The sequence below is a fragment of the Pithys albifrons genome, chromosome 11 (assembly GCF_047495875.1).
Source record: "Pithys albifrons albifrons isolate INPA30051 chromosome 11, PitAlb_v1, whole genome shotgun sequence".
NCBI classification, from domain to species: Eukaryota; Metazoa; Chordata; class Aves; order Passeriformes; family Thamnophilidae; genus Pithys; species Pithys albifrons.
In genome coordinates this window covers 17524713-17539072 of record NC_092468.1, presented here as the reverse complement: position 1 = coordinate 17539072, position 14360 = coordinate 17524713, and the positions used below count along the sequence as shown (strand labels likewise).

The following is a 14360-nucleotide window of genomic DNA, read 5'->3' as shown; positions in this document are numbered from 1 at the left end:
GGAGATGCAGTGACAGGAAGGCAAACACCCTATTTTAACACTGCAATGTCTTCTGCATTGTCAGGGAACTCTTAGAGCATCCTCAAGGCTTCATGATGAGCTTTTCCGACGGATTCTGCGTAGCCCCATGAAGTTCTTCGACACTACACCCACTGGGAGGATTCTTAACAGATTTTCCAAAGACATGGATGAAGGTATCTCTCACTGTGTGTCTTGTAAATCCCACATTCAGACCTCCTAGTTAACTCCTGAATACTTTCCAATCTCTTGCTATTGGGGTGATCATACCCTGTGGGAACTGTGTGCTTGCAATAGACAAAGATGGAATTGGGACATACCTGGGTTATGGTTCTGGAAGGCAGCAGATGTCTTGGGTCTGTCTGTTCACTTACAAAGAAGAAAATGTGTGGCAGCTCTTGTACCTGCAGGCTGTACATGAGCAACCTAAAACATCAGGGTGAAGCTGATGTGCAGTGGTGGTGGTGGTAATTAGTTCAGCGTTCCATCAGTGTTATTTCTGCAAATGGGAATAATTGGAAAGGCTACCAGCAGCTCAGAAGGTAAAAACACCCCTGTGAAAATGTTCAGTTTTAATCTGAATAAGCCATGAAATCACTGTCCTTGTCAATGATGGGGTACAGCTGAACTGAATAGCTTTATATAGGTTGATTTAACTTTCTGTACTCAAGATCTTCCTCTTTTCCCTCCATCTTTTCCAGTTGATGTTCGTTTGCCATTTCAAGCAGAAATGTTCATCCAGAATGTCATCCTTGTGTTCTTCTGTGTGGGGGTGATCTCTGGGGTTTTCCCCTGGTTCCTGGTGGCAGTGGGGCCCCTCATTGTCCTGTTCACAGTTCTGCATGTTGTGTCTAGGTAAGTGCATCAGCTGCTTTGACTAAAAGTACAGATACTGTGATCTTTAAGTACATACACAGCAATGTAGTGGTTGGCATATGGTGGTTTTTCATGTCACTTAGTGTTTCTTTCCTTCCAGAGTCTTTATTCGAGAGCTGAAGCGTCTGGACAACATCACACAGTCTCCATTCCTGTCTCACATTACATCCAGCATCCAGGGTCTCTCCACAATCCATGCCTACCACAAAGGGCAGGAATTTCTGCACAGGTCAGTCTACATGTCCATCTGAGAGTGGTGGAGTACAAAGCAGGGTGCAACAGGTTGGCATTCAGAAAGATTTATTAATGAGGTCTATAGCTGATGGTATTAATGGTTCTAAAAGTGAAAGTTACTTTTCTGGGGAAAAAATGAGGGAAAACAAGAAGGGTAAGGGAAAACTCCCTAGTAGCCAAGTGGGAAGAACAGTGGTGGGGTCCAGGTGAATGCCTGTCTCTGCAGTGCAGCACTTGACAATGGGAATGGTGAGGAAAACTTCTTGACTGTGCTTTTTCCCTACTAGTATGTACTTTTCATCAGGTCCAGCTCATATTTTCTATGGGTTGTTTCTCCTTGTGGTGTTATTAATGTTGCTAAAGGCATGCTAACCAAACCTCACTGAGAGTACTGATGAGCTGTTTGTCTCTGTGCATGTGTGTAACTGGAGAGTGTTTATCAGTTACTTGAGTGATTGTTAGCTCTGTGCTTGGTTTTCTCCAGTATAAACTAAAATCTTCAAAACAATATTAGTGAGGAAAGGCAAAACATTTCTCATGTGAATTGTGGTTGCTTTCCGTGAGAACCTGCTGTAACAGTATCAGAGTTTCGCAGGTGCAAGGTCATGAGACCAAGAGCGTGGGAGTGCAGGGAAAATTGCTACAGAAGCTCTGGAAAGACACTGCTACACTAGCTTAGAGGAAAAGTTGTAGAGGTGCAAACAGTAATCCCTTAGTATTGCTGGTTGCTTGAGCACTAGGGCACTGTACACGTGGAACAGAGATTGGCTTGGAACTGAGTAGGATCAGAATGTCTAGTTACTGGCTTTGTGAATCTTGGGTGTCTCTCTTTAAATATACTTTTTCAGCTTTGCAATGTCAGGATTGTAAATTAAGTGGTTATTGATGTGTTTTAGTTAGTATCACTAATCCTGTCAAGACTTTATTTTTATGCTTGTGTATAAAATAACACGTATTCTGCAGCACTGCTGCTGTTACCCATGGAGTAATTTGTAGCCATTGCGTGTCTTCTGGACGGTCTTGCACAGATGATGTGGTGAAAGTGTGTGTGATGTCCCTGATTTTGATTCGTCCCTGTATATTTCATTGTTGTGCACAAAGGCTTGGTGATTTGAATTTTGAGAGTCTGAGCTAAGTCCATATCTGGCATTAGTCAGGGAAGTTCACAAACTCTGCTTTCGAGTTTGAGACTTACTCAATGAGGAGCCTTCCCACCCTGAATTCTGATACTGGAACAGTGGTTTAAGTAGCTCTGCTATTTGTAGAACATGAGGCTCATGGAGTCTGCTAACCTTTCCTGTGTTTGTTTCAGATACCAGGAGCTCCTGGATGACAATCAGGCGCCGTTTTACCTGTTCAGCTGTGCAATGCGCTGGCTGGCTGTGAGGCTGGACATTATCAGCATTGCTCTTATCACAACTACTGGCCTTATGATTGTCTTAATGCATGGCCAGATCCCTCCTGCCTATGCTGGGCTGGCTATCTCATATGCTGTGCAGGTGAGCGTGTCCACATATTGTAATATTTAATTTCTCAATTAATGTAGATATTGCTAATAAGTAAAATAAACACATAATTTAAAACTTTCCTTAATGCATTAGAATGGAAAAATATACTATTGCTTCTTTGGGTAATGGAAGGGAAACCAATCCAGAGTCAGGACCTTCACTCAGCAGTCAAATTACAAATTCTGAGGAGCCTGGGTGCTTAAGGCTGTTGTTCTGGGGAGCTGCCTCTTTATAAGTAAAGAAATAGAAACTGTGGCAGCAGATGCTGAAAATTGCAATTTTCCTGAGTGTTTTCAGAGACTGGATTGATGCTACATCAGACATCTGCCAAACTGGTATCTTAATGTGTTGCCTGCAGTGTGTTCTCACAGCAAACAGCATTCAGTGCTGGGTCAGAGAGGCTGCAGGGCTTGGAGCGCTGGTTTTGGAGCTGCTGTTTGGCACCTTCTGCCTCCTCGTGGTAGTGAGGTGAAATTAAAAAGTTTAGATGGGTCATCCTTAAAGCTGTTTCTCTTGGAAAACATTTCTAAACTGCTTGTTTCTCAAATGATTCATAAATTATGGTTATTTTTAAATCAACTATTAAATTAATTTGTCTTGAACACTTTAGTTATATGGTGCCCAGTGCCAGGAGTACTTGTATCAAATATCATAGAATCATTTTGGTTAGAAAAGGCTGATAAGATCATTGAGTCCAACTGTTACCCCAGCACTGCCAAGCTCATCACTAAACCATGTCCCCAAGTGCCACATCTACACCTCTTTTAAACACCTCCAAGATAAACTCCACCACTTCCCTTGGGCAGTTTGTTCGAAGGTTTAACAGCCTTTCAATGAAGAAACTTTTCCCAATATCCAGTCTAAACCTCCCCTGGCACAACTTGAGGCCACTTCCTCTTGTCTTACCCTTCTTATTTGGGAGAAGAGACTGACCCCCACCTGGCTACAGCCTCCTTTCAGGTGGTGGTAGAGTGAGAAGGTCCTCCCTGAGCCTCCTTTTCTTCAGGCTGAGCATCCCCAGCTCCTTCAGCTTTTCCTCACAGGTTTTGTGCTCCAGACCCATCACAAGCTCCATTGGCCTTCTCTGGACACGCTCCAACACCTCAATGTCTGTTTTGTAGTGTGGGGCCCAAAACTGCCATCAGGATTTGAGGTGTGGTGTCATCAATACCAAGTACAAGGGCACGGTCACTGCCCTGGTCCTGCTGGCCACCCTATGCATTAGGTTCATCTTTTAATTCAATAATAAATCACAGCTCTCTAAAAATTTGTCTTTGCTTTCTTTCATCCCTTCAGTTGACAGGGTTATTCCAGTTTACAGTCAGACTTGCTTCAGAGACAGAAGCTCGCTTCACCTCAGTGGAGAGGATTGACCACTATATCAAGGTAGGGCTGTAATGCATTCAGCTGCCTGTTGTGAAATTTCTGTTGCTCAGTGTTGCTGCTGTCAGCTGTAATCTGCCTTAGTGTGGAGTGTGTGTTTCTGATCTTGTAAGGGCACTAGTGCCTGTGCTGTAATACTGCAGAGTGGGTTTGTTTTATGGTGCACATACATAAGCACTGGTGGGATGAATGGCCCAATAGCTGGTAGGTAACTAAGTTTACAGGTGTCACTGGAGTTACATAAGGATATTGAAAGTTTTCTGACACTCTCAGTAAAGAGTGGAGTGTGTGAAAGGAACTACTGGGAATTCAATACAGTATTTTACAGCAAAAGGATGGTGTACTGGCATCCTTCATTCCAAACCTAATGGAACTCCTTCGCTTAAACATAGATAACTGTTACTTTGCCTACATGTAATTCTGCTTCGTTCTAATAAGCCAACTACTTTTTCCAGACCTATCTTATATAGTCTATTTCTATAAGATTGAGAAGTCAAGGAATTGCTCTTGTTGCAAAACATGAGAAATAGGCCAGGCTAAATGCTTAGCAAGCTGTTTTGATTATCTGTAACCCTTTCTTTGTAACTAGGATTTGTGAGTGCAGAACTGGGCATAGGTCAGTGGGGAAAGTGTAGCCAGGAGAAATCCTTCTGCTGGGTCTGGTCTGTGAGGTGAAAGGCTTTTTCACTTCATGTTCCCTGTGAACTTCAGAGAGAGATGTATCTGTCTGTTGGGTAAATTTGGGCTATTTAGTACTTGATACTGTAGAATGTTTTTTTTGCCTGTAGATTTAATCTGAAGAGAAAAACCCAAACCAAACCTGCCCACTTCCCCCAGTTAAAATCCTCTTGTGGTATCTAAGTAGAAAACTTCTGCGTATGGGAGAATTGGTGACCACACAAGTTGACAACTGTTATTGCCTGTTATGCCTCACTGGATTGGGATGGGTTTATTGCTGTCAGGCCTTTAGTGGCAAAACCTACAGTTGTAAGTTCTTGTTTGGGGTTCTTTAAAGGTAATGTCTATAATTTTATATCAGTATTAAACAACACTGTCTGTAATTTTTATTGTTTGAATCTCTAGACAGCCATTTTATTATGAATCTGTAAAACTAGTTTGAAGGGGTTGGTGAGCAGTGGAGCCCTGTACAGGTCCTGGGACGCACTGAGGCTCAGGGTTGGCTTTTTTCAGTGAGGGCTTGGGGTGCTGTTATGCTCCAAGCCCAAAGAATTGGAGCGTTGTTGTAGCAGAAGGCTGCTTTTCTCAAATGCCTGGGGTACAATTAATCTGCCTCTAACTAGATATTGTAGATGTCCATGACTGACACAGTCCTTGTGGGATCACTCAGTGGTCAGTGTAGGAAATGGGTATCTCCAGAGGGCAATTTATTGCTTCTTCTAAGTAGATACATTAGAATGAGAAAAATCACACTCCAGAAATGCTGTTTTATGGCATTTGTAGAGATCTCTCTTTGTAGAGACTCTAAAGGAGTTGTCAGGCCCTGGTTCAGTTGGAGATTCTACTTTCTAAGTTACACAAGGTGAATCCCACGACTTGATTTCTACCATTCTTTGAGGCTGCTTGTGCCAAATATGGGAAAGTGACCTTGGCTTCACTCTAAACATGCTATAAGGCCTTGTGTTTGGCTTTCAGAGGTTCTGCTTTTCTGCTTAATAGGTGGACTGCTCAGCGAGGGACCTACTTGGGGGCATAGTAAAATAGCAAAAGTGGGCGAGCTGGAAGGAGCTGACTGACTCAGTGATTTTAATAGGCCAGGGGAACACAAAGAGGAGAAAGAAGAGGGTGGCATTTGTACAATATGTCACTTGGGCATTCTCTTCTGTGTCAGGATCAACAGAGGTGACCCTGGCAAGGCACAGAAAATGAGGCATAGAAATGCAGCAGATTTTGTATCCAGTCTTTGGAGTGACACAAAACTCAATAGAATTGTGCTGATAACTAATAGGCCTAAAATACATTTTGAATTCCGTGAAAGACATTATTGTATAAAAGGACTGATTATGGAGGCAACAGAAGGAGAATAACAGTGTGGTCAGTGAAACACAGCAAAATTCTGATCCACTGGGCCCACACTCAGCCACGTGGCTCATTGTGAAACTGCCATAAACTGATCCTGGCTGAGTCTGCAGGGAAGAACTGCTGAAAGCTGCAGCTGATAATTTTCCCTTCTAGTGGTTTGTTTACTGGAAACTGAACTTCTGTATTGTTTTTTTAAAGACACTTTCCCTAGAAGCTCCTGCTCGAATTAAGAATAAAACTCCTCCTCTGGACTGGCCACAGGAGGGTGAAGTTGTTTTTGAAAATGCAGAGATGCGGTACCGAGAGAACCTCCCTCTAGTACTTAAAAAAGTGTCCTTTACCATCAAACCAAAGGAGAAGATTGGCATTGTGGGAAGGACAGGCTCAGGTAAGGAAAAAAACTCAGCACAGTTAAATTTCTACTTGAAAAGAATATATTGGGGCAGTTATATTGGTTCTCCTACATTTGAATAAATTGTTGATTGCACAGAATGGGTCCAGCAGTCTGTGGTGGATTCTGTTTATGTGCATACATAGGCAAGATCCCTGTAAAGAACAGTGAAAACAAGTTTCCATTTAAAGCAGAGTGATACCCTACTATACTTCAGCCAGTTATGTGCATTATATTTAACTCCCCAAGCTCCTTACCGGCACAGAATGTTACCTACAACATGTTTGTTGCAGCTCTTGGAAGTTTTTTATCCTGATGCTGCAGCCAGGTTTGGCTCTAAGATAGCTGAGAAGTCTGTAATGGGAAGAATCAAAGCCTCTTTTTGTGAGATGAGTTGAATCAACTTCAAAATGTAGATTTGAAATAAAAGTAATTTGGCTTCTATGAGAAGAAATTAGGAGCTGTGCCCCTACAGTTGCTTACAAGTTTAAACCCTGGGATTGCTTGCCAGGGATTTATGGTAGTTTAAAATACTTTTCATACACATGGATAGCTTTTTAAAATCCTTTTAATCTGAAAACTGCTATGACTCTGTATAAACAGCAGTTTTGTTTTTCCTGTCTCCTTTTTAGGGAAGTCCTCCCTTGGAATGGCACTCTTTCGTCTTGTTGAACTGTCTGGAGGCTGCATTAAAATTGATGGAGTGAAAATAAATGACATTGGTTTGGCAGATCTTCGCAGCAAACTCTCCATAATCCCTCAGGAACCTGTGCTGTTCAGTGGCACTGTGAGGTGAGCGAGACCGTGAGAAGGCAAGAAGGAATGAGCAGCCCACCAGCTTGTACTTGAGCTGAAATAAGTGGCTGGCCAGGTGGTAGCTCTCAGGTATCCCAGCTTCTGTTTTGGTTTTGAAACAAAAAAATCAGAGCTAAGTGAATTTTAACTGGCCCAGTTCAGCACTGTGTGTGACCATGCTCTCTGAAAGTCTTGCTTTCCCTTTAGAATTGGTTGAAGTTTTTCTGTCTTTTTCTTCCATCTCTCCTCTTGTTCTTTGGCTCTTCTAACCCCAGTGTGCTGGGAACATCTGATTTCCTTGGCAAGGAAACTCTATCAGTGGAAGGCTAGATGTGAATCATCTGTTTGGATGGATTAGCACACTGCTGGTTTGCCATTCATTGCTGAGTTAAAATTCTGGTTGTTTTCTGCTTCCCCTTCTAGATCAAACTTGGATCCTTTCAATCAGTACAGTGAGGAACAAATCTGGGCTGCTTTGGAAAGGACTCATATGAAGGAGTGTGTAAGTATCCTGTGCCCTGTGAGATACAGGTTTGTATTTGACTTCCAAACCAACATGTTCTGTTAGTGGCTACTTCAGAGAAAGCTTTTTCTTTGCATTTTTCCCCCAATTGTCAATGCTTTATTTGACTGATTTTTGTTTTTTCACCACTATTCTATAGGATTTTTTTTGAGAACATACCATAGTCTGTGTGTGCTTTTTTAAGTCTATAGCATAGCAGAGTGCTGCTTCATCACAGGGATTTCTTAGGGTGTTAAAACATTTCCAGTGATATTTTTATACTTCAAGTGATATTTTTGTTTGTGCCTTAAATGTGCATTCTGCACTTACATTTGTGAGTGTACATATCACATGTGCACATTTATACTGAACTTAAAACCTGCCTTTTTGTAAGTCAGGTGGTACATATGGCTACGAAACACAGGCTGCAGGAATTCCTGCAGGGACTAGGCTTGCTGTCTGGGTGACAAAGGTTGTCAGGTGGTCTGTATTTGTGTTTATATGATTCTGTGCAATGCTCTAAGATTTTTGCCTCTTCCTTCTCCTCACTCAGGTTGGGCAGCTGCCTATGAAACTTGATTCAGAAGTGATGGAAAATGGGGAAAACTTTTCTGTTGGAGAGAGGCAGTTACTGTGCATAGCTAGAGCTCTACTGCGTCGGTGCAAGGTGAGCACAACAGTGAGAGAAATAGCTGGAGATACCCAACTAATAGGACTGAACAAGCCTTTTCTGTGGCAGATTTTATCTGTCAGAGGAATCACACCAATGACTATTTGCAACCCAGAAAGGTGTAGTGTTAGAACAAGTAGAAAGGCATCTGTAGCCAGCTGTGAGCTCCTGTAGTGTCCTACCTTTGGAGAGGCATTGCTTGCAAGTGTTAATAATAGTTTGTCAGACTGGCCTAATAATTTATTCAGTGTCCTGTTATTGGTGAGCATCAAATTCTTTCCTTTTTCTACCTTTTTGTGAATATGACACACATTTTTGCCATCTACATGGTACTCCACTAAAATGTGGAATTTGGGATCGTGTTATGCCAGCAAAGTGCAAAGTTTTGCAGGAATGGAAGACAAACAATAATTACAGTGAGAAAGATAAAAAGGAAGTGGGATCTGTGGGGTAATTTTGATGGCAATTACATCAAGAAAACTGAAAGGGTGTTTGTAAAAACTACTTTTGTGAGCACAGCTCTGTAGGGATTGCTGGTTGTGACAACTCTTGGCCATGGCAATTCTGCCTGCTCTACCTAGTTTAATATTCAGGGAGGTAAGGTGTGGCTATGAGTAACAGCCAGGATTCTGTGCTGCTTTCAGATATTGATCCTGGATGAAGCAACAGCTGCTATGGACACAGAGACAGACTTGCTGATTCAGGAGACCATCAGAGAGGCGTTTGCAGACTGTACTATGTTAACAATTGCTCATCGCCTGCACACGGTACTGGGCTGTGATCGGATCATGGTGCTAACACAAGGACAGGTGAGCAGGAAGGCTTCTGTGGCTGCAGTGCCTGTTGCCTAGTGATGCCATGTGTGCAGGCTGAACTGAGGGAACAGCTGGCATTGCAGGGTGGAAAATCCTCTGTGTTCATTCACATCCTTGGTAATAATACTCCAACACAGTCAGTTGCTGCCTGACTGTGATAAGATTGAAGAGGGCAAAGTATCTTTTACGCTTCGAGACAGCATCATAGAGTCACAGTCTGTCTTTAAAAGGGTTTTTAAAACTCCATTTTTAGGCTAATGCTGAGATGAGTAATAACAAACACCTGTGGGGCTCAGTGGCAGTTTCCCATTACTTTAATAAAGCCCTGTGCCATCAAGCAGGCCTTTGACAGAGACTTTACCTATTTTCAGGCTTCCGTTTGGGAGCCATGAACAGTTAAATGCAAGAACACCGGGCAAGGCTCTTAAAGATAGAGAAGGCAAAACCCCATGAAATCTGCCTCTGCCAGAGCCAACAGTTTGCTTTCTGTGGGGTAGCTCCAATGTTTGATCCAGTCCAAACCATTCCAGGTTGCAGTATATATCCACAAAGGCACACACTTTCACTGCTTGTTGTCTGAGGTAAAGATAAATGCTGTGGTTTTGATTCTTTACTACTGTGTCACAAGTCCAAGGGGAAGGTATCTATCTTCTGCTGGATTTACTGACCTACTTTACCTGCCTTGTTTGCTTTTAGGTAGTGGAATTCGACACGCCGTCTGCCCTTCTGGCCAACGAGAACTCGCGCTTCTATGCTATGTTTGCTGCTGCAGAGAACAAGGTTGCTGTCAAGGGCTAAAATTCAGGGCAAAGTCACTTTAATTTTGGAGAGCTACACTCCCTGCCTGTGGCAGGCCAGCTCTTCCTCCTTCTCCTCCAAGCAGATTATTGCCTTTTCATCTTTTGATTTTTAGCACAATGTGTCAAACCAGAGTTTTTAAAACCATGTCAGAAGAACTCTTCATGTTTTTATTATTGTATTTATTCCATGTTACTAATTTTTTGTTATTAAATGCACTCTACAAATGGCTCAGGGAGCCATAGTTATAAATGTATCAGAGGCCTATAATGAAGCTTTATACATGTAGCTATATCTATACATAATTCTGTATATAGCCTATATTTACAGTGGAAATGTAAGCTGTTTATTTTATATTAAAATAAGCACTGTATTAATAACAGTGCATATTCTTTTCTATCATTTTTGTACAGTTTATGGTACCAGAGATCTGGCTTTGTTATCAGGCTGTATCAGACACTGTTTTGTCTTTTACAGTTCGTCTTTTCCTAGTGCCGGATTTTCTGTGTGTCTGAGTGGAAGTGAAGCTTTGCAATAGTGTCCTTTATTGTCACATCTTTGTCTAGCGCAGCAGAGAAGAGCTCTGTGGTAACTATTGCATTGTAACTTATCAAAGCTATTTGGAGCATCGCTAATGTTCACCACGGCAGCGGCTGCTGCTTCCCATGATGCTTTTCCAAAGCAGGGCTTTTAGTGATCCGAGTGGAGAGCCACTCCTGGGTCACATTAAGGCCTTGTATTTTCTCAGTGTCCTGACACAGTATTTTTTACTGTATCAGCAGAGTTTATTTTAATGCAAGTGAGCCCAAGCTCTTCCTGCTTCGCTGATCTAACACAACCAAAATCTAACTGTTCGTGGAATGATCTGTAACAAATTAATCATAAGGTTCAAATCATACCCTGTGTGCTAGCAGGAAAGCCTTTTCAGAGTTGCTTCAGCTGACTGACTCCTTTATCTTGAAGCTGCTAACACTCCTCAGAGGTTTAGGTTGGCTTTCACTGGCATAGGTAACACTAACTCTTTGTTCTGCTCACTTATACTAAGATTAAACAACATCAATACTTCCTGTTTCTTTATTGCACACTTGTTAAGGAAGCAGTCCTTGACCCCACGTCTTCTGGAACCTTAAACAGGTTTCTGTTGATCAATATGTAACACTGGTGTAGGACATGGTTTTCTTACTGTAAATGACCTACCTCAGGTTACTGGGTCCTGTGTAGTGCGTTGCCATGATCACTGTACACCATCCCCATTTTTGGGACCTGTGGCCCGGGGGACACGGTCGCTCCTATAATAGCCGTGACTTATTGAATGGTCAGCGTTGCATGTCTTTGTCAACTTGGACATTTTGTAGCCTTAGCATGTTTGCAAAATGTCTCATTGAGGCAGAAATCTGAAAAGTAAATAAAACTATTTTGGGTTTTGTAAGTTTTATTGGCTTAAGTGGTTTGTTTTGGGCACATAAATAACTTCTCACCTTTATGAGTGCTGGGGGACAGGTTTGTAAGCTGGGGTTTTTTGTTTTTCTTTTTTTTTTCTGGTAATGCTCCATAGTTTGATCTTTCTTTGTTCAGAGTAGAGGTGTTTCTTTAAATGGATAGTGGGTGATTTTTTGTACCCTCCAGCATGAGTGGCCTGCAATACTTGAATAGTACAGGGAGTAACAATTTATAGTGCAATATTTAAGTCAAGTAAAAGGGCTGAGGTCAGATGGAGTATAAAAGATCTTTCTTAGTCTCACATTTTCTATTTTCTGTACTTGCAAGAGGTACTGTTTATAGTGTCCCCTGACTGCAAAGTCACAGCAACAAGCATTTCTGCCTACCTGTACCACAGGTAAATTGTGGCATTAACAGAGCTTGGACTGTAGCTTGAAGACAGCACAAAAAGCATTCTTTGTTGTGATTGTGCTTAACTCTTGTCCTAAGCAAGAATTAACTGGCACAGACCTTACCCTGCTGACAGGCTTGGAGTTTACCCCATGAACTTCAGTATTTCCTTTGAAGTTCTTGAGTGCTGCTGGGGTCAGTGTATGGCTTTCCTTTGCAGCTAAGGCTGAGCTAATGGCAGTCTGGGCAGACGGGGAGCCATCCTGATCTTATCCTCCTTCTTCTTCCAGGCTGGGAGTTCCTCCTCTTTTCCTGGTGCATCAGTGGCTCTTGCGTGGTCCAGCAGAGACCCAGTTTAGAAAGCTAAGTTGCAAAAAAGTTCACCCTCCAAAAGCAGGAATGCTGTACAAAGAAGGAGACAGGAAGGCACAGCTGGAAGGGAGGTGAAGTGGGGCTGCTCTTGTCAGTAGGTGCTGACCATAACAGTAGCATAGGTATTGAGAGGAAACCATGCTCAGTATTCACTGCACCAAAACGCTGCTTCCCAGTCATGCTCTCTTAAAGAGCTGAATCTTTCTTGCTGCTTTGCTGGGCTGAAATACCTCAACAAGGTGTCAAAACAAGAGCCTGTCATGGAGCAGGTGAACTGTCACCTGTGCACAGCAAGGATTAGCTCAACCATTTTGTTAAACCTTGGCTGCAACACTGTTATTTTGGAATTAAAGACAGACTGCTAGAGGGAAACATTCTTTCTGTTGTAATCACCTCTCTGCTTCATCTGCCACTTGTCTCACAGACTTACTGAAGTATTGCTGTTCACATGGGTAGCTGTAACTTTTTTTAACTTTTTTACTGGCTTTCACCTGAGCCACAGGAGCAAGTTGAGGCCTAGTCCAGGGCCCTGTCATGGGTCACTGAAGTGGAACGAAGAAACATTTGCAAATGAGACTGAAATATCTGTTGTTTTGAAGCATTCTATGAGAGGTTGATGATGATTAGAATTTTCAGGAATTGGATTCTGCTTTTGAGTTTATAGTGTGATATCCCTGAGAGGACTTTATCCTATGAGGAGTAGAATAAGACACTGGGATTGGGACAGACTTTACTTCAAGAAGTCCTGCCCAAAACAGCAGGGAGATAGCACATGCTTCTGTTGTGGTTTAATCCCAGCTGGTAATTGAGCTCCACACAGTCCTGTGGGGTGGGGGAGAGAATGAGAAGGGTAAAAGCTAGAAAACCTGGGAGCTGAGATCAAAACAGGTTAATAGAGAAAGCAAAAGCCATGCAAGTAGAGCAGAACAAGGCATTCATTCCCCACTTTCCATGGGCAGGCCATCTCCTGGAACGTAGGGCTCCATCATGTCTAATGGTGACTTTGGAAAACAGACACCATCACTCTGAATGTCCTCTCCTTCCTTAGCCTTTGTGATGCCACATGGAATATCCCTTTGGTCAGCTGTCCCAGGTGTGTCCCCTTCCATCTCCTTGAGCACCCCTCAGGAGCAGAAATGGCCTTGGCTCTGTGCAAGCAGCACTGCCCAGCACCAACTACAACATCCCTGAATCATCAACACTGTTTTCAGCACAAACCCAAAACACAGCCTGATACCAGCAACTGTGAAGAAAATTCACTCTACCCCAGCACACCTTACACTAAAGGCTGTGGCCCAAGACCAGCAGGTGTGTAAGTGGAGAGAGATTTGCTTGGGATAACTGGCTGCTGTATTGCTCTCTAATTTAAATTGCATCAGTTTTGCTTATTCTGTCCCAATGCAGCAAGTGCAGCCAATCCTGATTCATTACCATAAGCTTAGAGTCTCTTCAAGAGAATATGTTCCTGCTCATCTCATCTGTCTGATGAGTGGAAACCTTGCACTTGCTTGGGACTTCAATCAAAGCATGGGTAGGATCCTTCTAAAATTACCAAATGCAGTTAATGTGCAGTTAGACTGGTGTAATTAAGCCCAAAGTCAGCCTCTAGAGTTTTGCTGGCTTGAACACCTGAGGAGACTTCACCTTTACCTGTGGTGAAGGTTATACAGGGTCAGATCTGGAGGCTGCTGGGGCTCTGCTCTGAACATCACTTGTGGGTGAGAGCCAGACCAAGCAGTCTTAGTACATCACTGAAAACAAAATCTGAGAAAGAGTTTTTCAGAAGGTAACTGGTATCAGTGAGAGAAGGATAAATGCAGAACATTTGACTTATTAAAGGAGGATGGGGAGAGTAAAGATGACAGGACAAAATGTTTCTCTTAGTTCCAAGGGGATTGCAAAGACAAAATTGCTTTTTGAAGGTGCTTTGGAAGAACACTCTCCCTTTTGCAATCAAAGAACCAACCTGAATGCTATGTTGTTATTTTTTACTGTAACTGTAGTATGTGTTTTACTATATATAAGTGATTACACAAAGGTTTTCTTTAGCTTCAGGTCAGTCTAGGGTGATACTGTGATTTGTTTTATCCTTGGCTCAGCCGGTGACTGCAGCCACATTGTGCTGAGG

The 14360-nt window shown here is 42.6% G+C and overlaps 1 protein-coding gene across 5 annotated transcripts in view; it reads left to right on the top strand.

The window, feature by feature from the left end:
• The window catches only part of ABCC5 (ATP binding cassette subfamily C member 5), a 68449-nt gene that overhangs the window by 33734 nt on the left and 20355 nt on the right, over positions 1-14360 (top strand). For 4 of the 5 annotated variants that reach the window (XM_071566060.1, XM_071566059.1, XM_071566061.1 and 1 more), the window contains 11 exons: positions 65-194; positions 720-873; positions 995-1123; positions 2441-2627; positions 3933-4022; positions 6258-6447; positions 7083-7242; positions 7669-7747; positions 8301-8414; positions 9062-9226; positions 9929-11463. In XM_071566060.1, the coding sequence (XP_071422161.1) occupies positions 65-194; positions 720-873; positions 995-1123; positions 2441-2627; positions 3933-4022; positions 6258-6447; positions 7083-7242; positions 7669-7747; positions 8301-8414; positions 9062-9226; positions 9929-10030 (1500 nt within the window). In that variant the 3' untranslated portion in view covers positions 10031-11463. Of the gene's footprint in view, positions 1-64; positions 195-719; positions 874-994; positions 1124-2440; positions 2628-3932; positions 4023-6257; positions 6448-7082; positions 7243-7668; positions 7748-8300; positions 8415-9061; positions 9227-9928; positions 11464-14360 lie in introns of those variants that run through there. The other variant, XM_071566064.1, reaches the window with a different exon arrangement.